This window comes from Hyaena hyaena, unplaced genomic scaffold (assembly GCF_003009895.1).
Source record: "Hyaena hyaena isolate Hyena2069 unplaced genomic scaffold, ASM300989v1 scaffold_1177, whole genome shotgun sequence".
NCBI classification, from domain to species: Eukaryota; Metazoa; Chordata; class Mammalia; order Carnivora; family Hyaenidae; genus Hyaena; species Hyaena hyaena.
Genome location: NW_024081812.1, coordinates 328,947 through 356,058, shown reverse-complemented (window position 1 = coordinate 356,058; position 27,112 = coordinate 328,947). Strand labels below are relative to the sequence as shown.

The following is a 27,112-nucleotide window of genomic DNA, read 5'->3' as shown; positions in this document are numbered from 1 at the left end:
CCCTCAGAGGGAGCCTGGCCCCGACAGCATCGTGACCTTGGGCTTGTGGCCTCGAGAACATGAAGGGTTAAACTTCCGCAGTTTCCGTCCACTGGTTTGTGGTGATCTGTTGGCACAGCTCCAGGAAACAAATGCAATGGCCAAGTGCCCCAAAGAACCCACAACTACGCATCTGGGCAAGGCCCACCCTCCTCTACCAGAACCTTCTCTTCACCACGGAGCTCCACGTCTCTGGGTGGGGCGGAGCCGCTGACTGGCATATTCGTTTTTTCTTGCCGTGTAACTTGCAGCAGCTGAAGCAAAGGCACACGTGCTGGCCCTCGATTCCCAGGCTCTGAGCCCTGGGTCCCCAGCTCAGGGTCTCACCAGTTTGCAATCAAGATGTCAGCTGTGCTGCCTTCCTTTCTGGAGCCGGGGGTCAGGAAGTTACTGGCAGAACCTAGTCCCTTGCACCTGTAGGCCTGGCCCCTGTTTCTTGTGGGGGTTGGCTGGGGGCCCCTCTCGGCCCCCAGAGACCCTATGTCAACCCACGTGGCCCCCATGACTTGGCAGCTTAGCTCTTTAAGACCAAAGGGAGAATCTCTCTTTTCAGGGAAGGTCTAGATTCATCTCTTCATTCTTGCCATATAACATGTCATAATCAGAGGCCATGGCCCATTATCGTTCCATATTCGATTGGCCTGCCCCATCATGGAAAGGGGATTGTACAAGAGTGTGACTCATTCAGGGGTCACTTCCAGGTGTGGCTCACTCCCCTGGGGCACCTTTATTCCTGGGGCTGCTCTCTGTAAGCCTCCCATTGTTTCCAGTTCTCTTCCTTCCGCTCCCGGAGCCCACTATGACACCATTGTGACCTTCGCTCCTTACTTAAGAAAGTATCAATGTCGGGCGCCTGAGTGGCTCAGTGGGTTAAGTGTCTGACTCTTGACCTCTGCCCAAGTCTTTATCTCAGGGTTGTGAGTTCAGGCCCCGTGTTGGGCTCTGTACTGGGTGTGAAGCCTACTTAAAAAAATAGGGGCACCTGGGTGGCTCAGTCGGTTATGTATCTGACTCTGTGAAGTCACGATCTCACAGCTTCGTGGGTTTCAATCCCTGCATTGGGCACTGCGGAGCCTACTTGGGATTCTCTCTCTCTTCCCTCTGCCCCTTCCCCACTCACACTGTGTCTCTCAAAATAAATAAATAAACTTAAAAAAAAGAAAGTGCCAATGTCGCTGAAATCTTGGTGTTTAAACATTTTTGGAGATTTAAAGAGAGAAGTTCAAAGGGATAGCGTGTGTTGGGGGGAAGTGGCCATCAAATAATCTGCCAACCCAGAAGTCCCAAGTCAGGCAAACTTCCTTCTGGAGGCTCTGAAGGGACAGTCCATCATATGCCTCCCTCCTCGGCTCTGGTGCTCCTCATCCAACCGTGGTGCTCCCTGGCACAGACTCATCCCTCCAGTCTCTGCCTCCCTATTCGCATCACCTTCACTGTATCTCTGCGTTTCAAATCTCCTTGTGCCTTTCTCCTGTAAGGACACCTGTCATTGGATTTGGGGCCCACGCTGACTCCAGAATCATCTCATCTTGGGATCCTGGCCTTAATGACATCTACAAAGACTTTGTTTTTCAAATAATGTCGAATTCACAGGTTCTGGGGTTTAGGACTTGGACAGACTTTTGGGGGACCACTATTCAACCCACTACCATACATGTCTTATTTTTTCCTTTACATTCTCAGATGGTCCTAGATATTGGATGCATTACTTGCTTGTGCAAATGCAGGTATATTTGACACTAAGACAACATGACTAGAAGTAAGAAGGCCCCCGTTTCTGGTCCCAGCTTTACAAGATATTGGATGACGGCCCTGGGGTCTGAATGTAACTTCCGGCACTTTAAAACACCTTCTGAAAAAGGCCTCTGGGTTATAACGAATCTTTTCACTATTAGAAGTCATCGGAATGGCCTCGTTTGAAACCCTCTGTATGCTGGGAAGTGTTTGAACAGGCTCCGAGCTGAGCACCCAGCCTGGGGCAGACGCAACCAAAGTAAATGACAGAGTTCTTTCCAGGGATCTCTGAGGCCCTTTCCAGTTCATGTATTAAATAAATCTTTGGCATGAACATTGGGAGTGGGGCCTTGGGTTTTATTGCCAGCACTTTCTTGAGTCAATTTAGCAAACTCCAAGCTTCGTTTCCTAAAAACAGCTTTGATTCCCACCATTTGAATTCGGTGGGAAGGTCTGACCCCGGATGCCGTGGAGTCCAGGGCTCTGGGGACAAGGGACTGAGGACACAAGGTTCCCAATAGGGAACAACAGGGACCCCCAAGGAGACTCTATTCACTGAAGAGAGAGGGAGGCGGCTTTGCCTGGAACTGTATCTTGTTTCGGTAGTTACTATGTTTTATGGAAAAGCAACACCATAAAATGCAGAAACCACAGTAAAGTGGAAAGCAAACCCTGCAGCAATGGGAATAAGATCGCATGAATCAGGCGTGTGTGTGTGTGTGTGTGTGCGCGCGCGCGCACGTGTGTGGGTGAATTCAGTCGAAATTAAGAAGGACTGTCTAGTTAAGAGTGATCTGTATTACTTAAAAGGGGTCAACTTTGGCAAGTTGCAGCTAGAACTAGTCCCTGGAGGTAGAGATTTAAAAGTTGTTTTAGGATTGACTTAATGTAACGTTTTAGTGACACAAGAAACTAATTGACCATGTTTAAGTGAAATCAGATTAGAAAAATCAATTACACTTTTCACGCCTGTTTCCTGTCTCTACGCCTGGCACAGAACTGCCTGTTAAGCCTGCCTCATAGTGCTGCCCATGGAGAGGATGTGAGAACATAGTTCTAAAAGGTCTTTGAGAAATTAAAAGCTTTGCAAATGAAATAGAAAAAAAAAAATGGTTTCCTACAGGGAAGTTTATTCTTGTTGTTTAGAATTATTTAATTGGATTTAAGTTTTAAAATTATTTATTAGGAAACCTTTCATGAACCTCCCCCAAATCTTTAAAAGTGTTCTGGGATAAATTGAAACAAACAAACAAAAAATTATACTGTATCTTGACCTGGTTGCCTCTGCTGGCCAAAGCCTTCATGGTTGTGCAGGATCCCTATACTTGTAAGCTGAGCAGCCTAAGCTCCATCGGTGTGGCAGACAGACTGTGTGTACATCTATCTCATTGGCTCAATCATTTCCCTGTGTCTAAGGATAAATAACTTGTTTCCATTAACGTGTTGTGTTTATTCTGGCAGAAGAGAGAGCTCTTTAAGACAAACACATAAGGGACAAACAAAGCAGAGGTCAATCACATGCATCTTGTGCATTTTGGCCAAGCCCCTACCTACTGACTCAGAGACCACACCTTAAATTCTTAGCGTCAGCGTCCAGGTGTGATCCTGTTGGGTCTTCTACTCATGCCTTAAGAAAACGATGTCCCGGAATGTAGACTACCCACTCTGTTGCAATCTAGTCTCCTACCCCCCTGGGGCTGAGTACGGTGCAGCGACAACATGCGATCTGTCCAACACTCATCTCCATTGCCCAGGAGATATTCAGAGCCATCGCCCTGTGGAGGGTGGATCGTCTGTGCCTTCGCCCAAAGGGATGAAACTAACAACCTAAAGTAGCTTCTAACCCTCAACTCAAACAGTGCCAGATCATCTCACTTTCTAAAATAACACACTGAGTATCAGTTCCAGGCCAGGCATGGGCTTCGCACTTCCCACGTCAGTGCCTGCCTTGTCACAGCCACCCTCAACAGCACATAGTAACGTCCTAAGTTTAGTTAACAAAGTGGAGACGGAGTGTCTGGGAGGCTAAGTTGCTTGTCTGCATGCGAGAAGAGGCAGAGGGTGGATTTAAGGCTCTGATTCCAGAGCCCTCACCTACTACCTCCTCAATACTAATATAGTAACATTTTCAGAGTTTAATAAAAAAATGTGCTCTTGATTGAAAAATGATTTCAAATATTGACGCAAACGCTAGGAAAGTCCTCTGATAAACAGCTGAAAACAAAAACTAAAAGCCAATTTGTGTACTATTGTGAAACATTAGCTATAGTACCTTTTAAATAGATTGAACTTAGAGTGTGTGAAAATTGTCACTTTCTAGAATTGCTACTCTCTAACAGTTTTCCACAGACACAGCTTAGCTTAGTCTACAGTGTTGTGCTAAGTACACAATTTCAACTTTAATGGGACTCTTCGGCAAACATGTTCAACAATGTTCATAACGCAAATGGAAAAGCTGAAGGAGAAATTTAAACCACAGTGAGGCTTAATTAGATTTGGCTCAGTTACATTTCATTGATTTTTATAGAGAGTGCTCGTGACATGCTTCAAAGTTTTGATTTAGCAAACCACAAAGGATCAGAGCTACCACATGACAGGAAATTATCTGCAATGGACCACATTGGATAAGGCGTATGGAAACCCAGAGAAATTGCAACAAATACTGAACATAGGGAGACTATGCCAGGGCTCTTTCCATGGAAAGACATTTATTGGTTTTAGGGTCTTGCATTTCTGAGCCATTGTCTTTCCCATTAGAACAGCGCCTCGAGGTTATTTGACTCGGATATTCACCCTTTTACGAAAGTCAACATTTCTTCCCCATTTCCTATCTCCTCTCCCTCCTTTTGAGGACCACAGAACTGGACACCTTTACAAAGAGTATTCACCAATGGCTCTGTGTGAATTGTGAGGACAGTCTGAAAGTTGGCGGGAGCCCAGGATGTGTAGATTGGAATCCTCCCATGGCCACAATGAAGACAATGCGCAGGAAACAAAGTCGGCTTGGTAGAACAGGCAAGCGGGGGTAAACCAAGCACATTCAGCTGCCGTGGTTCTATTTTTGCTCATTTATCGACATCACCAGGGATCGCCCAAGATCTAGAGACACAAAGTGGTTGTATGTCTGCAAACCAGACCATCACTTAATTTAGCTCCAGTACAAGAAATGAGGATGCACTCTCCCTTATTATTGTTATTTATTATTATTAATTATTATTATTATTTTAACTCTAGGAGAAACAGGCTCAGTCTGCGGTGGGAAGCAGGACAAGTATTTATTCCCTTGATGCAGAACTGCCCTACTGACCCACAGGATGACCTTGGAACCCGACTCCCCCCATGAACTCTGCTATTTGTCTAGCCCTGTCATGACCTTGAAATCAAACCTTCCTTCCCTTCATATCTACACTCTATTCAATTATTCTGCCTTGCTTTTGTCTCTTTGGGCAGCACACTTCACTCCTGTGTTTTTTCCGGAACCAAGGTAACATTGCTTATTGCCTTCCTGGATGTCAACAATGTTTGTTTGGTCTTTCCAGCTTGTTGGCCACATCCTGTAGGTCAGATGGGCCCTGTGGTTGAGTAATACTCAATACTATGTAAACTGGAGGCTGTAAAAATCAGAAAGATCAGGTAGAACTTGGCATAAAGCTAAGGAATGGAGCTGTATATTATATTAATGTCTTCTGAGACAAAAAGCATTGATTATGATCACACAGGCTGGGCCAGAGCTCAGAGCTCCCCAGAGCACTCATGAGTGCAAACTGCCTTCTCATTGTGTAATGGATCATTCTGGGTGGTTCCAAGCCAACCTGGAAGGCCTGGGGCTCTATTGAGCCAAAAGAGAACTAAAAAGTGTGGCTTGAATCCGGGCCATGCAAACTGCCTCATGGTCCATGGGAGGTATCATGGAGGATCAGAAAGCACCAGAAATATGGTGCCCTTGGCTTCAGCCCTCCAGTTGACTTGGGAAGAGCCACACCATCTCTCTGGGCCTGTTTTCTCCGCTGCAGAGTGTCTGAAGGGAGACTTGCTGGCATCCCGGGTTCAGTGGCTCAGCCCTCACTGCAGTGGGAAGTTGGTGGTGCCCCTCTCGAAACAAAGTCCATTAAAATTGTGCATGCTACTAGGACGTTCAGATAAAACACTGAATTAATGCCTAGGGCGCCTGGGTGGCTCAGTTGGTTAAGTGTCCGACTCACGATTCCTGAGTTCAAGCCCTGCATCGGGCTCTGTGTGGACTGTGCAATGCCTGCTTGGGATTCTCTCTCCCTCTCTCTCTGCCCCTCCTGTGTCTCTTTCTCTCTTAAAATCAATAAACTTAAACAAACAAAAAAAAAAAACACCACTGAAATGTCATTCTTAGGGAAGGGGCCAGCCTCACATGTCATATTAGGCCATAAGTTTAGTCTGCATTGTGCTTCCTGAAATCAGATCTATAGAGAGGACTCCCACAGGTGAGAGTGGCAAGGAGCTGTCCCCTCCAGGGCCAGTGTGGATGAACATCAGGTCCTTTACGAGGACATCCTCAGCCCTCCCCCACCCCTATACTTGACCTTCTTCCCTCTTGCCCACTCTTCTTTGCTCACCCTTGACTTCTCTGTGGAGTCTTCCCTGGAAACCCCTGGACCCATCTACGACGTCTGCAGGGAAATGTAGCATTTAGCTGCCTCTGGTCTCGACTCATCTGTCAGTAGCTTCCACATGCTTTTCTTGTCTTACGAGTTCCTCTAGGGAAGGAGACATGGCTAAAACCTGTCCCTTGCCTACATCTGAGTGAGGGGAGAGATGGCCAGTAAGCTTGGCCGATTGACTTCCAGTAGGGGACTGGGGACAGAAAACCAGTATATGGTTACAAGGTAATTCTATTTGAACCATTGTAACTGTTCAACTGAGCTTTCATCTAAGTATGTTCTAATTAAAGTCTGTTGCCGAACATCCATTTTCCTGCACTATCCAAGCGACACACAAAGTGCAGGTGACAGTTTCCAGTTTTCCCAAAAGCTTACTCTCATGGCTTAGGTCAGTTCTTACACTAACCCCATTGGAGTTTCCAGCTCAGGAAACTGAGGCTCGAGCAGGTGGAGTTACTTGCCAGTGTCATTCACACAGACACGAGGGTGTCTGCCTTTCTATCCTGGGTCCTCAGATTTCCCTCTCAAAAAATTAGATTGAATTTTGGTAGACAGAGTGAACAAACAGACAGAGCTACAAAATTGGGGCCTAAACCCTGTTTTTCCTTGAGCGAGAGATTTTAGAGACTGTGAGTCTCCTGGGGGCATAGATGCACGCGTTTGCACACGTGCACACGTGTGTGTGTGTGTGTACCCAAGGCAATTACCTTGCTACTCACGTGGAGCTTCCTGAGGCATAAGTGATTCTAGATCTTCCAAACAGCCAGTAAGCCATGTGCAGGTCTAATCCACAGCCTGTGGACTGTGGCAGAGGGGACCCCCAAGACCAAGGGCAGTCAGCCCGGAAAACCGATGGCTGGGCACGAGGGGACGTATGTGAGAGTTCGTACTTTTTCCTTCTCTGGCTCTGTGGCCTCTGGTGGACATGAATGTCTGCACATCTCTCCAATTATCTCCCTGCTGTCTGTCTGAAGAGGGACGGATTTCTTGGCCTGTGTGGAAGGGTGACCCCGGCCAGCCGCTTGCTGAGTCTTGAGTGAACCTCTCTCCCACCCCGGGCCCTGGAGACGGATATCAAGGTCAGAGGGGAGGTGGCAGCCTGAGTGGCGGCAGGCAGGACCCTCAGGCGGGGTCAGCGGGGCACGGCCTGGCTCCCCGTCCATCTACGATGCCTCCGGACACTGAAAAGGGAGTTCTTCCAACTAAGAGTCGAAGCAATAGTCATGTTTTCAATTACTTGCCACTGCTTTTCAAACCAGAAAGTCTTACCAATTTAGGTGAAAAATGGCATTTCTCTCACTAAAGAGTATTTTTTCTAGAACTTCCAGTTTCTAAGAAACCTAAAGGAAATAACATGCAAAGGAAATCAAATTCAGGGTGCGTAGCGTGCTTGAGATTGGGTCAAGTGTCTCCCCACCGTCGCTGTCGGCAGTGACCGAGGCCACCCGCGGTGGGAAGGAGCCTCCTGGCTGCGCTCGGGTGTGGGATACCAAACACTGGGGCCGCCTTCTCCAGTCAGTTAGCAAACAGCACAGAAGTGACGGGCTCTGTGTATATGTAACATGCTGCATATATACACAGTATATACACTATGTGTAGGTACACATTATACTCTGTGTATCTCCAAATATACAAAGTCTCTTAAAAAAGAGACGTCACATGTTACATCAGGAGAGGAAAACGTCTGGACAGGAAGAAGTGCGGGCGCTCTCCCCAGCAAGCTGCTTCTGTCCTGCACCTTTGGCATCCACAGCGCGATCCCATTACACAGGAGCCCAGGGGCCCAAGGCTGTGCGCTAAATGTCTCTGTCTCCGGGACAGAGAATTCCCTGGAGAGGATCAGGTGAACGAGTGGCTTCGGATCATTGCCATTGAATTTTGTGACTATTGTTACTCAGAGGGAACAGGGGGCACCAGGCACTCATGCTCAATACACTGCCTTCTTGGCCGGACAGAGAGAGCTGAGTGTGAACTAAGGCCACAGGAGGAAGTGGTTTAAAAAAAAAAAAAAAGGCAGCACAAAGGGACAGATCTGGTGAATGGCCGGTCATGCCAGAAGCTGATCCCTGTCCTCTGAGGCCAGGTCTTTCAGACCCCTGACAACCCTGGGCAAATGGACACGTCCCCGAGTTAGCCAAAACCACCCCCAGAATGTTATCCTAATCAGCAAAGATTTCTTGTCCTTTGTTGGGGCGCCTGGGTGGCTTAGTCGGTTAAGCGTCCGACTTTCACTTAGGTCATGATCTCACAGTTCGTGGGTTCGAGCCCCGCGTCGGGCTCTGTGCTGACTGCCAGCTCGGAGCCTGGAGCCTGTTTCAGTCTGTGACTCCCTCTCTCTCTGACCTTCCCCTGCTCACACTGTGTCTCTCTCTCTCTCTCTCCTAGAAATAAATAAAAAAACATTAAAAAAAAAAAAAAGATTTCTTGTCCTTTGCGCTGGTCAACTATAATTGGCAACATTCGAGTGTGGCCAAATCAACCCTTAATGCTTCCTGTTAGCTTCTAACTGCTTTGCTTTTTGCAAAGACCGTGGGTCCGCCCCTAAGACTCGTTTTTTGTACCTCTCTGTCGACTGCCCTCATGGTATTTGAGATGCTAACTTTTAAAAACAGATCAAATATTTTAAATGGAAGGATAGCCCCCAATGATTGGATTCCTGAGGCAGGGTGTCAGGTATGCATGATTTTATTTAAAATGTGTCCAATAAGATTTTTCCATGTGGAATGAACATCTTAACCTCTTCCCACGAATTGTTATAAACAGTATTTCCTCATTTCATGGAGCTTCTTAGAAAGTTCTAAGGAACTTAACAGAAGAGAAAAATGAACCGTGGGAGATTAAATAACAGGAAGTTGATATCACAGCGAGGGTGCTCACGCATCACGCAGCCCGGCCCCCCTCCCCCGGGGACACACAAGTGACTTGAAGGGTGAGGAAACAGACCCAGCCATGCAAGTCTTCGTATGGTCACTTGGTACCCTTGGCAGTTCTCGAATTCCCTGTCACTAGCACGGATAATAAAATGAGTCAGATGACTTCAGTGAATGGGAAATTGTCTTTTGCTTTTGGTGGTGGATTGACAAGCTGAGAGAAGACAGGAGCATGATGCAGCGTTGGAGGAACGTTCCAGAATACTGAAGAGGCTGTCCCAACGTCGGAGCCCTGGGGTGCGTGCGCAGGACATCTGCACCGTTGCGTGCTCACGGTGGCCACAGCACCCCTGCTTCTCATCTCGGGGCGCTGGTTACCCGTGGACAGGTGCACACCCCCACGGAGGCAAAGAGAGCACATTCTCCCCAAAGGGCAGCTGTCCTTTTCCATCTCTAGAACCTGGCAATATTAAGTTCGAGTTTTCAGGAGCCGAAGGTCATAGCACAAATGAGGTCTACATGTCGTCACACGGGGCCACAGAAAGACACGTCTCCAAGTTATGCTGACCTGCCAGGGAGAGAAACAGACGCAGGGCACAGCGATGCGGGGCGTTCCTAGGAAGCGAGAACAGAACCACGTACATGGAAGTGGGCGAGCGGCAGGCACTGGCTCCCCCGCCTGTTCTTCGGGGCTGCTGTCTGGGAAGAAGCTAAGGGCAGTGCGAGGGGCGGGCGCAGGGGCAGGTGGGCTGGGGGATGGCTCCATCTCAACTTGTGTTCTAAAGTGACTTCGAGATGGCCGCTCATTTACAATCGAAACCTAATCCCGAACGGAGTTTGCTCCCTCGTTCTCCCTGTAAACACATCTGTTCATAAATAACTTAAACGTCTCCTTGGCATTCAGGATTCAGTTCCGGCTGCAAGTAGAAAAGGATGGGGGATGCTCGGCGTTGAGGAGGAGATGTCGGGAATTCGTGTGTGTGTGTGGACAGGTGGCTGAAGCGTCTACCGCACGTGGCCGGGGACATCAGCCATCAGACACGGGCGGGGTGACCCAGCCATACTTTTCATGAGTCTTCACCAAACTCTTAAAGGTAGCTTCCGCTTCCTTGCGGCTGAAGGACTTTTTTGATTTTCCGGCCTTTCTACAGATCCGCCCCTGCGGGAGAGGGAAAGGGAAAGCAGGTTAGAACCCCTGCTCTGATCCCTTGGGGGTTAAACTTCCGTCCCCCGAATCTGTGGGACCCCCAGACCAGTGCCAAGCAACTGGGGTGCCGGGTTTGTAGGGAGGGAGGGGTGTGGTCTGGCATCCCCTGACGCCTCATTCCCAGGCCAAGAAAGCACCTGTTCTCTCGGCTCTGCCCTGGCTCCTCATGGCCCAGGAGCTACCCCCTGCCCCCCACCCAGCCCTGCACCAGCATGTGCAGAAGCCGCGGCTTGTCCCTGGGGCAAAGGGCAGCTCCCATGGCCTCTCCCTCCCGCTGAGGACGTGTTCCCTGCGACTTCCAGCCTCTTCCATAACAGATTTGTATCTGGATGTGTACACTTATGTATTCACACACACACATTGTAAAACTCTGACTTTTAGGGGCGCCTGGGTGGCTCCGTCAATTAAGCATCCAACTTTGGCTCAGGTCATGATCGTGCAGATCGTGAGTTCAAGCCCCACATCTGGCTCTGTGCTGATGGCCTAGAGCCTGGAGCCTGCTTGGGACTCTGTGTGTGTGTGTGTCTCTCTCTGTGAACCTCCCCTGCTCACTCTCTCTCTCCCTCTCTCTCTCTCAAAAATAAATAAACATTAACAAATTTTAAAAAATAAAATAAAATAAACAAATAAAATTCGGAGCTTTAAAAGTCAAGCCCAGGAACAATGAGTGAATCTCTGGTAATTCACATCACTTGGGAGCCATTTTCCAGAAAGAGGGCTGTCCTGGAGTCTTGAGAGGAGGAAAGATGAGAGACAGGTGCCCCCTTACAGGGAGAGGCTGGCCCCTCACCGGGACCAGATGCACTCTGGCCAGAAACATGGGCGTTGGTGTCTGCAGTGGTCAAGAGGGTCTAATCCATCTGACAATGGGCACAGAAGGCTCTAGATCACAAGGGGGAAGGGACCCAAAGGCACTACTGATGTGACTACATCTCAGGCCACCCCCTCCTTTCCAGGGCACCCTGGGAGTGAGGTCTGTTTGGCATCAAAGGGAACGAGTAGACTGAGGGCAAAGAGGAGCCTGGGCAGTGGTGCCGTGGTCAGCAAGGGCTGCTGGGGCTCATCCAGCCGCGCTGTCCTTCCTTACGCCTCGGGATCAGCGGGAACCCCCTTAACCCCTCCTGGAAGATCTGCGTTTCTTCCTGAGCATCGTGGGGTGGAAGAGATACCCCGGAAAGACCTAGCTGAGTTTCGCCCACCAGCAAGTGCGTGCACACTGTTCCCAACTGTTTTCTGATGTGTATAAACCTTTACTAACAAGTCCCTCTGAGCGGACCCTCTGCATTCCCAACATGTAATGGTTTTGTCATGGCCCATCTGTGGGGATGCGCCGTCTGTGTCATAAGGTGGCCTGAACCGGAACCAGGCCTCCACCAGCACCCTGGCCGGTGCTCCCTGGACAGGCATCCAGGGCGGCAGACACCCCGGCCTGTGTGGCCACAGGCAAGCAAGGTCCACCGGTCCTCGCTGTCTTAACCCACTGATCCTTCCGGTGGGAAGACGGCTATACCGGTCTCGTACTTCACAGGGAAAATGGCACCCGAGCACTAGACACTGGGAATGGAAGACTTCTGCACACTGGAATCCAGAGCATATGGTTCAACATCTGTCTGCCCAACAGTGGAGATGGAGATGAACGCCCAGGGAAGGAGCTAGAAATCCAGGTGCAGCTGTGCTCTGCCCCCTCTGGACACCTCTCTGGCCAAACTTATCTATGTTCTGGCCAATGGCAAGGCCATCTCATTGAATCTGCTGCTCGGCTCCCATCACACGAGCTGCTGAAGGGCAGAGGGAGACAGGAAGAGAAGATAGGAAATTGCCTTTGACTGACTTCCCGAAACTTCCCCATGCCTCTCCGGGATGCAGCTCCTGGTTTCAATTTTGGAGCTTCCTCCTTTTCTTACATGGCATAGTTATACCTGATAGAAAGGGACTGTGAAAAGCTACTATATTTATACTCGTCATCATGATGGGCTGAGATCAAAGCCCAAGGTTGTTTCATTAAACACGATCAAATGCCTCTTTGTAGGGGTGTCAGCATCAATTTCTACATCACATGGGAGCAAACATCAGGCTGTATTCTTTTGCATAACATACAGATTCTAGAAGTATCATTCTTGTCTCTAACACCAGAAGTCTGCAGTACGGTTTGAGAATTCTGAACCCAACGCGGCCAAATACAGGCTCTCGATAATCTCGGAATATTCTGTCGCTCTTGGCACGAACATAGACTTTGCCTATTCCCTGTGAAAAGTCCCAACTGTTACAAAAAACAACAGACAAAACCCCAAATGAACAGACCACTCTTTGTTTCCTTTTCTTCCCAGGAAATATTATGAACATAGAGCCCCAGCACTCAGTCAATTCAGCAACCGGGAGACAGAGCCTGTTGTCCGCCAGCCAGAGGTTTCCGGACCATCTCTGCCCTCAATGAAGACCTCTCCCCTCGTCCACTGTTTCTCACATCTTAGTTTACAGTTAACAGATCTCTTTTCATAGACTGCCTGCCCCCTTCTGATTGGCTATTTAAATGTCACCCAGTGAAATACTGAACTTGAGAAACACCACTGAGCCCTGCCGGCGTGACTGAGCTGTTTTTGCTGAGATGCCCCTGTGGTACCCACTGGACCAAGAAGTGGGGACGCTCCATCTCCCCGGGGCCCCCGACGTTCAAGGCCATGCTGATGTAGAGCCAGCTTCCATTTTCCACTCCCCTCACCCCAGGTCCTGGAGGGTGGACTGTGGGAAAACTGTTGGCCCCACCGCTCTGACCCTCTGTATTTTCCTCGACAAAGTGGAGACAATATTTGCTACACAGCATCATTATGAATGTCAGAGAAGATATTGCATTTGGAAGCACTTTGAAAAATGTAAATTGCGTATGACAATTAATTAAGAACTGTTTGTCTATTGTTATAGTGTTCCCATTTCTCCTTGTCTGTGTCCATTTAACTAGTAACCAGAGAGTCCCTTCTGGAGAGTTTCCCTGAATAATGCTTGTTTCTCCTAAAATACCACTACATGTGTTGAATGCAAAAAGACCTCGATGTGAGTTTTGTCAACCCACTGCGATAGCTTTGTCTATTGTTAAGAGCTTAGATAAGTAACCGCCCTTTCTCTCCTGAGCCACAGACTCAGTAAATGCATAGTTATGAGCAACCGTAGAATTTTCCCTAACATCCATAACATGGATGTAGAACAGTGTTAATGAGAATACAGTTCTCTGGGGTGGAGTGTGTCAAACAAAACTATGAGTTGATACTTTGGTTTGACTTTTTTTTTCTTATCTTTTTTCTTTATTTGGCCACATAGATTTTGGGCTATCACAATTACAATATATTCAACATGAAAAATTCTATATAGCTACACATTTCTGAGCATTTCTCTCTTGCTAATAAGCAACCCAAGCTTGGGTCCTCTGTTCAATCCTCTGATCTTATATGGTTTCTGTTACCCCAATGAGTACATTGAATTTTGGTGTGGCTTTGTTGCTTCTGTTTTTAAATTTTATTTATTTCATTTGTTTAAAAAATTTTTTGTTTTGTTTATGTTTGGGTGGGGGGAGGGGCAGAGAGAGAGGGAGATACAGAACCTGAAACAGGCTCCAGGCTCTGAGCTGTCAGCGCAGAGCCCGATGCGGGGCTCGAATCCACGAACCGTGAGATCATGACCTGAGCTGAAGTCGGACGCTTAACCGACCGAGCCACCCAGGCGTCCCTGTCACTTCTGCATTTATTCATTCATTCAGTATGGCGGGTGCAGGATCTAAAAAGAAAAAGTGGTAGGGCCCCTGCCCGTAGGGGCTCAGAGCCCATTATGGGGAGGGAGCTGGGGTGTCTTGTAGCTGCTGAGACAGAAGGCACATCAGGGCTCCCAGCCTCAGTGCCGTCGGCATCAGGAACCAGGTTGTCTTCAGTCGGGGGCGGTCCCGTGCACGGTGGGGTGTTCAGTGGAGCCGCGTTGCCGGCTAGGGGTAGTCGTGCCCTCCGCGCATATGACTGCCGAATGTCTCCTCCGAGGTAGAATCACACCCCTCGAGCACGGCTGGAGCACAGAATAAAGGTGGCCCAGCCCAAGGAGGAGGCTGTTCGTTTTCTGTCTGGTTAGCCAGGGGTTGCTACAAGTCTTCCCCAAGTTAGGAACTGCTGGTCACTGGGACGCACGGCTTTCGAAGGGGGAAACGATCCTGGTGCTCGTACAGCTCACTGGTGGGGGGAGGGGGAGGCGGAGGGGAGAGAGGGGCAGCACCGCTTGTCTGAGCCTCCAGAAAGGCTTCTGTGTTCGACGACACTTGAGCTAACATATGGGTGGCAGGTGTTTTCCAGGCCATGGTGGCGAGGACAAGGAGTCCCACGGCAGAAGCTGAAACAGCCTGCTGTGTTCAGAGAACAATGGAAAGACACTTGGTGAATCTGGGGCATGGAGTGTGTGTGTGTGTGTGTGTGTGTGTGTGTGTGTGTGTTTGTGTTGGAGCGAGGGTGCAGAATTCAACAGACCTGGCTTCAAATCCTGCTCCAACACTTCCTGGCTGTGTGGCTTTGGGCGAGTTACCTAATCTCTCTGAATATCACTTTCCTCATCCGTAAAATAAGCACACGAATAGTGTTACAGGACACTGGGCTTTTATAGGGGTTTAACATGTCGAAACATAGTGCCAGTCATGATAAACGATAAACGGGGCTTTTGGCTTTTGGAACTATCACAGAGGATCTTACCCTTTGATGACTGGTTTCATTCTGGCCTCTTGGAAAAAGAACACACACTCAGGGGTGCCTGGGTGGCTCAGTCGGTTAAGCGTCTGGCCCTTGATTTGGGCTCAGGTCATGCTCTCACCGTCTGTGAGTTGGAGCCCTGCATCAGGCTCCGTGCTGATGGTGCGGGGCCTGCTTGGGCTTCTCTCTCCCCCGCCCTCTCCCTCTGCCCTTCCCCTGCTCGTGTGTGTGCTCTCTCTCTCTCTCAAAATAAGTAAATTAAGAAGATTTTTTTAAAAAAAGAACACACAACAATTTCTGTCCTCTGTATGGACATTATGACTTGGTTTCTTCTGACACGGAACGTCTGCAGGCCAATCTACTATTTCGCATTTATGTGGTTGATTTCCCAGCTTTTTCAATATTGTCCATTGTCCAACATGGTTGTCTCCTAACAGTGCATGACATAAATACACTCGTTCTGTATTTCCCCCTTGATTAGATTTCTCTTCTTACTGCTTTGGTTTTCCTTACGAACCTACTTTTGTGGCATCTCTGTGTTTCATCTGCCCGTGAATTATAGGCTTCTGCTCTTTTAAAAATAGAGTTTCCAGACTCTTCATGTGAAGTTTTGAGGTTCTTTCACTCATTTCCTGGGCTGAATTACAGAGCAGCTACTTGTTGTCAAAGCCTTTGAACGTGTAATTGTTAGTCTGAAAGCGCTCACGATCCGTAACCCCCCACCCCCAGCACGGGTTTCTAACTCGTGTGTGTGGTGTAGCCTCCTTCCCTGACTCAGCTCTCGGCAGGAAAGACTGAGCAAACCAGGCGCTGGGCGTGGGGGAGACACACGCGGCAGATCTTCGAAAGGAGGGCCACCTAGGCAGGCAGCCGTGAGTTCGCCTCCCTTTAAGGTCTAACGTGCAAAGCAGACCAACTTACAAGGTTCTAGAGCACAGGTAAGACCCTTCAACAGACGAGGCAGCTTTGAAGAAATGTTTCCAAATCAAAACAGTTCCGCGGAGCTGCTGACCCTCGAGGGAGGGGCTTGAGCTGGACCCGGTCCAGTGAGGCATCAGACAGCAGCTGAGAGTGGGCACGCGCTGATCCGATTGTGCAGCACTTACAACCGGTCTGAGAATGGGTGTGTGTGCGTGTCAACGTGCAGGCGTGCACACGTGGATACCTGAGTGCTGTGCACGTGTGTGCCCATGCCCAATACACACGTGTGCACGAGCATGCACACGGATGCTGCCCTGTGCAGTGTCTCCTGTGTGCACATGCATTTGTGTGTGCATGTATGTGCGGCGGCGAGCTGCAGGAAGGGATGTGAGGGTCCCTGCAGTGAAATGGCCACCAAGGGGCCCCAGTGGTAACCCCGAAGGAAGCCTCTTGGCTGAGCTGGGGAAGCCCCGGGCCACATGAGCCAGTCTGCAGGGTGCTCAGTTTATAGTGGGGGACCCCCACCTGTTCACCCAGCACCAGCGAAGGCAGGGAGGGGAGCACCGAGGGGTTGGGAGAGCAGAAGTGGGGGGCAAAGCGGTGCAGTGCTACTGACATCTGGGGCCGGACCATCCTTCGCTGGGGCTGCCCCTTGCATTGAGGGTAACTTCCCCTTAACGTCACACCTGCAAAGATCCCTCATCCAAAGAGTCATAGGCTCTGGTGGGGTGTTCAGTGCTTGACTATGTGTTTGGGGGACACGACTCTCCTCACTCCACAGGTAAGGGGATGGGTCCTTCACTTCCTGCAGCGCCTGGACCGCTCCCATGGGGCAACCCATCGGGCCAGGTTTTCTTCCGGGATGGGTCACTCGGGACCAGGTGGCTGGTCAGGGGGGAGCTACTGGCCTGTTAGAGCCTGATGGTCCGGAGAAGACGGTGAAGGTCTGGCCTGGGGCAGAGGCAGTGTGGGCGGGGGAAGGTGGTGGAGTCCAGCAGAGGACAGGGCCGCAGGGCTTGGGGACGGGTCCTTACGGAGGTGAAGGAGGCCCAGGGCGTTCCCGGTTTCTGACCCAGGAGGAAACAGGTGGATGGTGCTTCCTTGATTTTCCATGAAATTGGAACTTTAAAAAGCCTTTTTGGCCTCATACTTCAGCTGTCTCTGCCCATTAAAACCAAAGCCTGGTTGTTAAGTACAGCTTAGGTATAAACAAGTCCCAAGAAAGCAACCTGTATTTCCGTACAATTTATTGAGTGCTGCCCACCCAACAGCTTTCACACGTGTTGCTGGAGGTAACAGGTGAGATCAGGTGAGCAAGGGGTCCAGGAGCCAGGTGGGCCGAGCCAGGGCCACTGACCAGCTTTCTAGAGGCATTGACTCTCACCAGGGCCAAGTGTGAGAATATCGCCAGGGTACAAAGCCACTCCAGTCAAGGATTGTTTACTTACTGGAACATACTAGAATTTTCCATTGGGAAATCTCAGGTAACCCATTTTCTATTACAGTTTGTAAAATATGTTCCCAATTGCTAGGTCATAAATGAACTCAGATATTTTCTCTTGAATTTGTGAACACCTCAGGATATCAAAGCCAGCATGGGTTTTATATAAACTTGGGTAACATTCAGTAGGAATTGAACCAAAGCTACCTTATTTAATATTATCATAAAATATCGTCAAGCCACCAGCAGCACCAAAGGCACAGTTCATGGATATTTTTGATGCTTGCAAAACACAAGCATCTCTTTCCTCTATGCTTTAAAGAAAATTCTAGCAATTATTGAATCATTCTTTTTTTGAGACAGATGGTATTTTCCTGGAAGAAGCAAGCAGAGAAGAATTCTTTTGCTAAAAATTTAAATTATTTCAGATAATCATTTCAAAAAAATGTTTTTTGGCAACTCCACTAATACTTACACTTCTGTTTAAGCATCTGGGTCCCCGTGGGTCTCATTAGAGGCACTGGAACACAGAAAGTGACAGCTTGATGTACTTATTAAAGGCAGGTGCAAGGCACCTTCTCTGGATGGGGTTTGAACACACGCGGCAAACCCTCCCCAAAAGCCCGCCCATTAGGCTTTGCTATAATCAACCCTGATTTATAGATGAATGAGCAGGCACAGAGAGGGCACATAATGTGTTCAGAGTCACACAGCATTCCAGGGCAGTGCAGTGATCTGATGCTCTGAAGCCCAAGGCCAGGCCAGCCCCCAGACACACACAGAAGGGCTGCAGATGCAGGGGAGAGAAAACGAGATGCTGACCATTTACTCTACACTGCACTCAGGACGCGCCCAGGTCACCCTGACACACGCCACCCTTCCACACCCTCTCTATGACACGGGGCTCCACGCCCGCTATCCCACAGTTACCAGATTCAAGCCCTGAGCTGGTCAGTGGACGGGACCCGTCTGGTCTCCCAGCCTCAGCGCCGAGGACCTCGGTGCCGTCCTCAGCTCTGGTCGGTGTGTGATCCGAGCAGGTGGGTCCTCAGTGAGACAGCCGTTTACTCACGGCTCCTGCTCCTCGAGACGACTGGCCATCGTAGTGTCCGTCGTCGCTGGACACAGAACGCAGTGGGGCTCGTGGACAGGCCACGCCAAGCGCCGCGCCAAGCACCGTGTTCCGTTCCCAAGGCTCGCCGGTTTGTTCAGCACAAGAGAGCCGCTCCGTCAGTTCTTCTCCCGAGGAGCTAAATCCTGCTGCCTGCTGTGGGGCTCCGGGCCAGTCCCCCGGGCACATCTCTGTCTCTGGTATGGGGGGGCTCACTGGATCCCCGCACGCTGGCACAGCCCCGTTCACGGAAGCCTCCCTCCCTGGGACCAACAGGTGCTGCTTCCTTCATTAGCCTCGGCCACCCGGCCTCCTTGCTGTGCCTCTGCTCCGCGCTGAGTGAGTGAGTGAGCGACTGGCAGGAAACGTGGCATTTTCCTGCCCGACTTGCCCCTCAGGTCAGGACCGGGCACCCTCACCCCTACGCACTGGGCCTCCCTTAGGTTACCACGTGGGCCCTTCTTGGAGACACATTTTGAAGAGGATGAGGGTAAGGTTCTTGCCCACAGTGCCCATTGGTGCTTTCATTACCCGCTCATTCTTGGTGGCTCGTCCTCACTGCAGCCCTCCTTTCCGGGGCTGGGATCCCACTCGCTCCGACTTGGGGCCACTCAACCGGGGCACGTGCCGCGATGCTGGAAGCTGCTTCCGCCGGCCCCAGGGCCCTGCTTTAAGGGCCAAGCGCCAGGCACACAAAGCTTCTGTCCAACCTGGGTGGCAGAGGCGGGGTCATCCTCTCCTTCGGGGAGGCTTTCAGGGAGCAGCTGACGGCTGCCAGCGAGGCAGATGCCCTCTCTGCACACCTCGTGCCCTCTGACCACAGAAGGCAGGCCTGCTGGCACGGGCCACTCACGCCCACGACAGCGAGAGGTGACCCGCCTCCCGCGAGGGGTCAGCTCTATGTTACGACCCTCCGTAAGCACTGCAGCCTCCACCCACCCCTGCGGTTCAGCGTCGCGTCAAGAGTTCTGTGTTAGCACAGACAGGCGCCACAGCAACGCCACTGACAGGGACCCCAGTGATACGAAGGAAACCAAGGATGTCACTGGAAGACGGGACAGGAGCCATCACTGGGTCGGTCCAGACAGGGCGGCTGTGCTCCCCTCTCAGCGCCTGCTGGTGGGGGCTCCCAGAGTCTGACAAACTCATGCCAAACTGGGTTGTTCTACAACCCACAAACTACATCAAGAGGTAGCACAAGATTTTCACAGGCAACCGAGGTAACTCTCGAGATGGGTTCCGGCTCCAGGAGGCCTGTACGTGTCTCTGCGGGTCACGGTGGCACGTCACAGCTTTGCCGCCTCCCCAGGCAGGTGACCAGTGACGGCAGAGGATGCTCCTGCCTCGTAACGCAGGCGGCGCCAGAACTTCCAAGCTCGGAAGGAGATTCCGCAACGCTGAATCAATCAACTAATGAGATTTTGAAATCACTGGGAATCTTGACATACAGTTTCTGGGAAAATTAAAATGTGAAGACGTCATGATTTGGGATCCAAATCTCGAGGCCGTCGGTGAGGACGCGTGGGGGTGGCGGGCACTGCAGAGTCCCTGGAGCTGGGGTCGCTGGACTCCCGGGAAGGGACATGGCTACTTGTCCCCACAGGGGCCACTCCTGCCCTGTGGGCCGCACGCCATCATCGGGGCGACCAGCACGCAGTGAAGACAGCCGTGGTTTGCCTTTACAAATCCGAAGTATGTTTCCCTGTCAAGCAAGGAATGGCAAACGGGCATTGCTGACGTGGGAGCGGGTTTGGTCCACGCGCCGATTGCTGCCGGCCCCCAGCGCCCCCATCTCATGGGATCACTGTGACGAGGCAGTGCATCGAGGCCCTGCACGCAGCTCCCTCCAACAGCAATGCCAGCCGGCTGTTTCGGAGACCCAGAAGGATCCCCAATGTCGTCTGAAGATGGGCTGTTTCCCCCTTGGGAATGCTGGCCCCCTGAGGGCTGAAGACCTTTTTTCAAAAAAAAAATATTTATCTTTGGGAGAGCACAAGCGGGGTGGGGCAGAGAGAAGGGGACAGAGAATCCGAAGCGGGCTCTGCTCGGACAGGCTGATAGCAGTGAGCTTGATGCAGGGCTCGAATTCATGAACCTTGAGACATGACCTGAGTGGAAGTCAGATGCTCAACCGACTGAGCCACCCAAGTGATAAAGAACTTTTAACATCCACACGCCTTAGAGCAGGCTTGAAGCAGACTTGCTACATTTGCCCTGAGAACACGATTTTGATGGTTTTGTGTGCTGGCTGCTAATGAGGCTCTAATGAGGTGGCAGAGGAAGGAGCCTGGTCTCCCCCCTGCCCCCTGCTGTTATTAGACAAGAAGAGAAGGGTGAGGGACACCAGTCCCCCTGCGATCTCCAGACACTTGCCCCACACCTGAGCAGCACCTGAGGCCGTTTGCCAGCTGGACTCCAGGCCCCTGGAATGTTCTGCACCCTGTCAGTCAATGGCGGGTGATGAACTCATCCCCTAACGCAAGCAGTCCTCACGCACTTACTTAACAAACGAAGAGTATTTTCATCAACCACACCTGCGAGGGCTCGAGGTGAAACCCAGCACCCAGAACACAGGCAGGCTCTGGAAAGCCTGTGCATTTCCGCGCCGTGGACAGGAACCGGCCACACGTCAGCATTCTGCCCCTAAGGCTGGACTCTATCGTTCCCCGTATTGCAGTCTCTCCCCCACCTCTGGCCTCCTGAGGTCCCGGCAGCTCCCACCCCTCCATTACCCCGACTCTGCCTTCCTACCCCCCACCTTCCGCTGATCACTAGTCTATCATTCAGTTAAGCACTCTGAGCATTTAGAGTCAGTGTGCAACGCAGAATGGATAGAACGATTCAAACCATTTCAGGGCTACACACCATTGTCCCACCTTCCCTGATTTGCTGGTCTTATGCAGGTGATGGGCCCAGTGTAGACGAAACCCAACACACACTTTTTCTGTTTAGATGAAACCCAACACACGTTTTCTATTTGCAAGAAAACACAGGGCAAAGATATGGCATCAAATGGCTTAGCATCGAGAAAGCAAGCAGTAGGGATCTTTCTGGAAAATGCACTGTTCTGTTATCACAAAATAGTCTCAAGCCTGCAATCAAGGACTGAAGTTGGTTCTAAATTCCAATTTCTAGGCTCTGATTCTCCTTGTAGAAAACCGAGGGACTGATTTTGGCTGACCTAATAAAAATTAAGAAGTGATTTTCTATAAGCAACTGGGATGGCTATTATTACTTTTAGGTCATTACTTTGGGGATGTTCTGATTTCCACTCTTTTATTTGTACAGTGGTGTTGCCACAGGATCTTTTCTTTTTGATAAAGTGAATGTTATGATGAGTAAAGAATTTAATCAGTGATTTTTATATATTGTACATCACTGGGGATCTTCAAACAGTACATAGTTTGTTTTGTTTAATGTTTATTTTTGGGAGAGAGAGAGCGTGCACATGAGCAGAGGAGGGGCTGGAGAGGGGGACAGAGGATCTGAAGCGGACTCTGCACTGAGCGCAGACAGCCTGATGTGGGACTCAAACCCACAAACCACTCGATCGTGACCTCAGCAGAAACCAAGAGCCAGACACTTAACTGACTAAGCCACAAGGTGCTCCTACACACCTTATAATACAATATAGGTAAAGCTTGTGCCAGTCACTGTTCTGACGGCTTCACGTGTATAAACTCACTCCATCCTCGCTAGGGAGAAACTGCTAGGGCTTCCCTTAGGATGGGGAAACCAAGGCAGAGTTCAACTGTCAAGGGCACAGGGCAAGTAGGTGGTGAAAGAGGGACTTGAACTCACCCGGTTGGCCCCCAGCGTCCATGCCCCTGGCCGCTCTGCTCTGCCAGAGTCAGCAACAACAGGTGATGGAAATAAAAACGGGGGTGCCCCTGAAGCAGCTCACACCCCAAACGTGCCAGAGCATGCGTACATTTGCATGAGATTGGTGCAATTGGTGCAACTGAGCATTTCCCGATCGTATTTAAACACTAAATAGATTTTTAGGCAATATATCCATTTTCCTTTTTGGAAAAACAAAGGTCACTTTATTTATTTATATCAGACTATCAAGTCCTTTCCTAGATCCACCCCACGTGTCACCCAATCGGGATTACATTGGACTCATTTCCTCTTTTACCCAAACAAAGTTTCTTCCTCTGTACAAGGGCACTGAGCTTTGGGGCCAGAGGAAGAGAAAGACCCTTCCATGATGACATTAACTCGTCGCACGGGGGTGGGGGGGTGCGCCTGAATGCTCAGACCAGCAGCCACAGAGGACTTAACGCATCCTTGCTGTGGAAGGAGCATGTTAAAGCACCGGCAGCAGAGGCTGTAATGGAGGTGGAATTGCCAGACTCGCTTGGGCAGTACCCGGCGGTTACGTCTATTTACAGTGCTGGGAAAGGCAGTTGCTCAGCACCAATCACAGTCCTTGCAAAGCCTGCAACAGTCTCTACATCACTTTCAAATGACCTTTCTACTCCTTTGCGTCTGGCCCCATGGTGAGGGAGGCAGAGCAACGTTGCCTTCCCTGACACAGGAGCGGAAACGGGTGCTGGATGGTGGGGAGTGTGGTCACCCCCCAGTAAGTGCTGGAACACAGCCTGGTTCCTACACATCCCTTCCGTATTATCCGACACCCTAAGCAGCAGCTCCCCAAATTCAACCAAACCCCACCAATTTGGGGAATTTTAGGAATGGGACCAAAACAAACCTTTAATTTATACATGTCTGAATTTAGGGCATAAAGTTGAGCTGAACAAACCACCTGTGACTACGGGTCATGACAAAGACTTGAGGCTGTGGCACCTCCGTTCATCATGTTGGGTGCCTGCGTCTGCATCAGCAGGGTCGCCCAGCTATGCACCCAGCACCCAATGGGTACTCAAGCATGCTTCCGGAGGAACGAATGACAAATCTTGAAGGATTACCGACATTGACCTCAAAGCTGCCTTACATTCCAGCTAGAATTCCAAAGCAAAGGTAGTACACACGAGTCGTCATTTCCCAAAACGTGTCCCACTCAGTACTTTACACACATTAGTTCATCTACGCCTCACCCAGGACGTGACCGTGTTCCAATTTTGCAAATGACTGGGTGGAGAATGAAGGGGCAAATGACTTCTCATGGCAGTAGCAGTATTAAATGACAGTGTTCCCCCCAAACCCCAGTCTCTGTCTGGAATTAGAGTTAGAACCCCATGATGCAACATTTTGGGCAATGGTGCACTCTATAAACTATGACTAGATATTCATAAGACATACCAGCAGCCTGTTGACTCCAAGAATTGTAATAACTCTGCATAAGCCAGGACACCCCAACCCTACCTGACGTGGAAAACCCCATGCCCACCACACCACCCCCGCCCACACTAGTCGTTAGGAACAGCCTGAGAACCAGTGCCCTGTGCTGGACAGGTGACCTCCACGAAGTCACAGAGTGTGGTGGTGGGCAATGCCTGTTAGATCCCACATGCATAGGCCAATGTCAGTCTCGCCCCACAAGCTAGAAATGTCAGCAAGCACTCAACTTCTTTTTTTTTTTTTAAATATTTTTTTAATGTTTTATTTATTTCTAGGAGAGAGAAAGAAAGACAGCGTGAGCAGGGGAGGGTCAGAGAGAGAGGGAGTCACAGACTGAAACAGGCTCCAGGCTCTGAGCTGGCAGTCAGCACAGAGCCCGACGCGGGGCTCGAACCCACGAACCGCGAGATCATGACCTAAGCGAAAGTCGGATGCTTAACCGACTAAGCCACCCAGGCGCCCCAGCAAGCACTCAACTTCTATGACAGCTTTCCAATAAGTGTCTTTTATAAGGCAAACGGGTTCAGAAAACTGGAATTTCAAAGTAAAATCTCTCATGTTCACTGAAAACACCCCATGCGATGTGTTGTCCTGTTTGCAGACACAACTTTCCTGGGGGCCTGTCACAGAGCACACCAGCTAGATGTCAGGGGAGTTCAGAGCAAACCATCAAAATGCCCTTTCCCTGCGACACAACGTTGAGCCCTGGCATATTCTGCAGGGATGTTCCAAATGGTAGAACGACAGTGTTTTGAAATGAATTTTTCTGGCTTGGTTATTTGGTATTACACGGATTCGTGTCAAGATCTAAATATACAAATATCAAGCCTGTCCATAATCGAAGTGGTAAAAATAATAGTTTTGCTCTGGTTTTGTTTGTCCACCTCTCGTGATATTGTAAGTTATTCTGTGCCACCAGGATGCGATATTCTGCTGACCTCATTATTTGTGGGTGATACACCAGCCTACATAGAAATTCCTAAAGGCTTAGCTATCTTTTAAACCACTTTATTGACGTATGATTGACATACAAAAAGGTATACATACTTAATGTGCACAACTTGGTGAGTTTTAGAGGTGGCTGTTTTTTGATGAGCCTGACATGATAGACAGGTCAGTGCTTTACCAATAGCCATGTGTGAGCTTCCCAGCTTCCGCCATCAGCCTGTGTCCCCGTGGCCAGTGCCGGCCAGTGGACAGGGAAAAGAAGTAAAGCATGCCCTTCCAGATGGGGGCAGTTAGGAGCAGATGTGCTGGCCCTTCCTCGTCCCCTGTCCCTGTGACCTCCAGTGTCATGTGCTCTAGTTGGACACACTACAAGAAAAGGGGCACCAAGCCACATGAGATCACTGGCAAAGAACGTGCGTTCACTGTGTCATGCTGAGAGTTCAGAGGATGCTCTGTTGCAGGAAGTAAGTCACCATGATGACAAGAACTCTTGACAAATAACTGAAAAGACTTACATGGGACATTAATGATTCACAAAAAGTGGAAAGCAAAGAGGGGGTCTCATCCAATCTGATGTTAGACTAGGGGGTGGCTCCTAAAGGTAGTGCCGTATCCGCACAGGAGCAGATACATGAGTCAGATCCACACGGGGACTTGTTGCAGGATAAAAAAAAAATAATTAAGGACAGCAGAAGAGGGGCAGGCGGGTCAGTAGATGGGGCTGAGGAAATGTGTTCATGACGCAGAGGGGACCAAAGTTGGACTTCTACCTAACCCAGCAAGCATGAAGACAATGAGCTCAATTTAAAGGCAAAAGGAAAGGTTACAAAGCCGATGGGAGAAAACAGAAGGCTTAGCTGGTGATGCAATGGTGAGGAAATGGTTCTCACAAAGCTTCTACCATGAAAAGATGGAGGCAGGAACAACTTCAAAATTAGAGGGTTTTCCTCAATAGAAGATGAGAGAGAGCAAGAGAGAGAAAATGCATATATTGGGAGAACATATTTACAATGGCTACAACCCACACAAGAAACGAGATCTGAAAGACAGAAAAAATTCCTGTAAATTGATTTAAAAAAAAGTCAGATAACCAGAAAACCCAAAGAAGAGTAGAGAAAAACATATGAAGAGGTTATTCAAAGAAAGAATCTGAACGGCCGACTAGTCCAAATATACTAGTTATCGGAGAACTGTACTTTATCATTATTTTTTTAAATGTTTACTTGTTTTTTAGAGAGAGAGAGAGCGAGCGAGCGAGCAGGGGAAGGGCAGAGAGGAGACATAGAATCCAAAGCAGGCTGCAGTCTTCAAGCTGTCAGCATAGAGCCCAATGTAGGGCTTGAAGTCACGAATTGTGAGATCATGACCTGAGCCGAAGTTGGAGGCTTAACTGACCACTCAGGGGCCCCCAAGAACCGTACTTTATTTTTATTTTTTTTAAATATTTTTATTTATTTCTAGGAGAGAGAGAGAGAGAGAGAGACAGCGTGAGCAGGGGAGGGTCAGAGAGAGAGGGAGTCACAGACTCTGAAACAGGCTCCAGGCTCTGGGCTGGCAGTCAGCACAGAGCCCGATGCAGGGCTCGAACCCACGAACCACGAGATCATGACCTAAGCGAAAGTCGGATGCCTAACCAACTAAGCCACCCAGGTGCCCCAAGAACCGTACTTTAAAACAGAGATAAGATACCATGCAAAACTCAGGATGGAGGATAATGCTGAGGTTTTTTGAGGAGGTGCATGGACTGGTGGAAACATTCTGGAAGATTCTGGCAATAACTAGAAAAAGTCAGAATGTATATGCTTTATGCCAACAAGACACACCTGGGCACAGCTCCCAGGAAAATCCACACCCGTGGTCCTAAGAAGGCCAGTGTGAGGAGGTGAGCTGCAGCATTTATGTGGTAAGAGCCAGAAAAGGCTGGGGTCTCCCCCAGAGAGCGGATGAGTAAAGATGGTCAATTACACTGTCTACACAAGTGTGCGCAGCAGCAAATACAGGTGTGAGAGCGATGAGGAAGAACATAAAAGGTTACATCGACGACTCACTAAACCACTGACAACACATACATGCCTAGAACATTACACGCTTCACAAGGATCCAAGCACCTGAAAGAACACCTACTAAAAGCCAAGCGGGTTTCCAGGGACTGGCAGGCTGTGGTGAACACACCTCTCTCTGAATCTGAGGC

The 27,112-nt window shown here is 49.7% G+C and overlaps 1 protein-coding gene across 1 annotated transcript in view; it reads right to left on the bottom strand.

Annotated features, from left to right (window-relative positions):
* Window positions 1-9,076: 9,076 nt before the first annotated feature.
* UBE2QL1 (ubiquitin conjugating enzyme E2 Q family like 1) overlaps window positions 9,077-27,112 on the bottom strand; it is a 40,512-nt gene continuing 22,476 nt past the window's right edge. Inside the window, exon 2 of the mRNA XM_039222716.1 lies at window positions 9,077-10,436. Coding sequence (XP_039078647.1) covers window positions 10,305-10,436 — 132 coding nt within the window. The 3' untranslated portion in view covers window positions 9,077-10,304. The remainder of the gene's footprint in view (window positions 10,437-27,112) is intronic.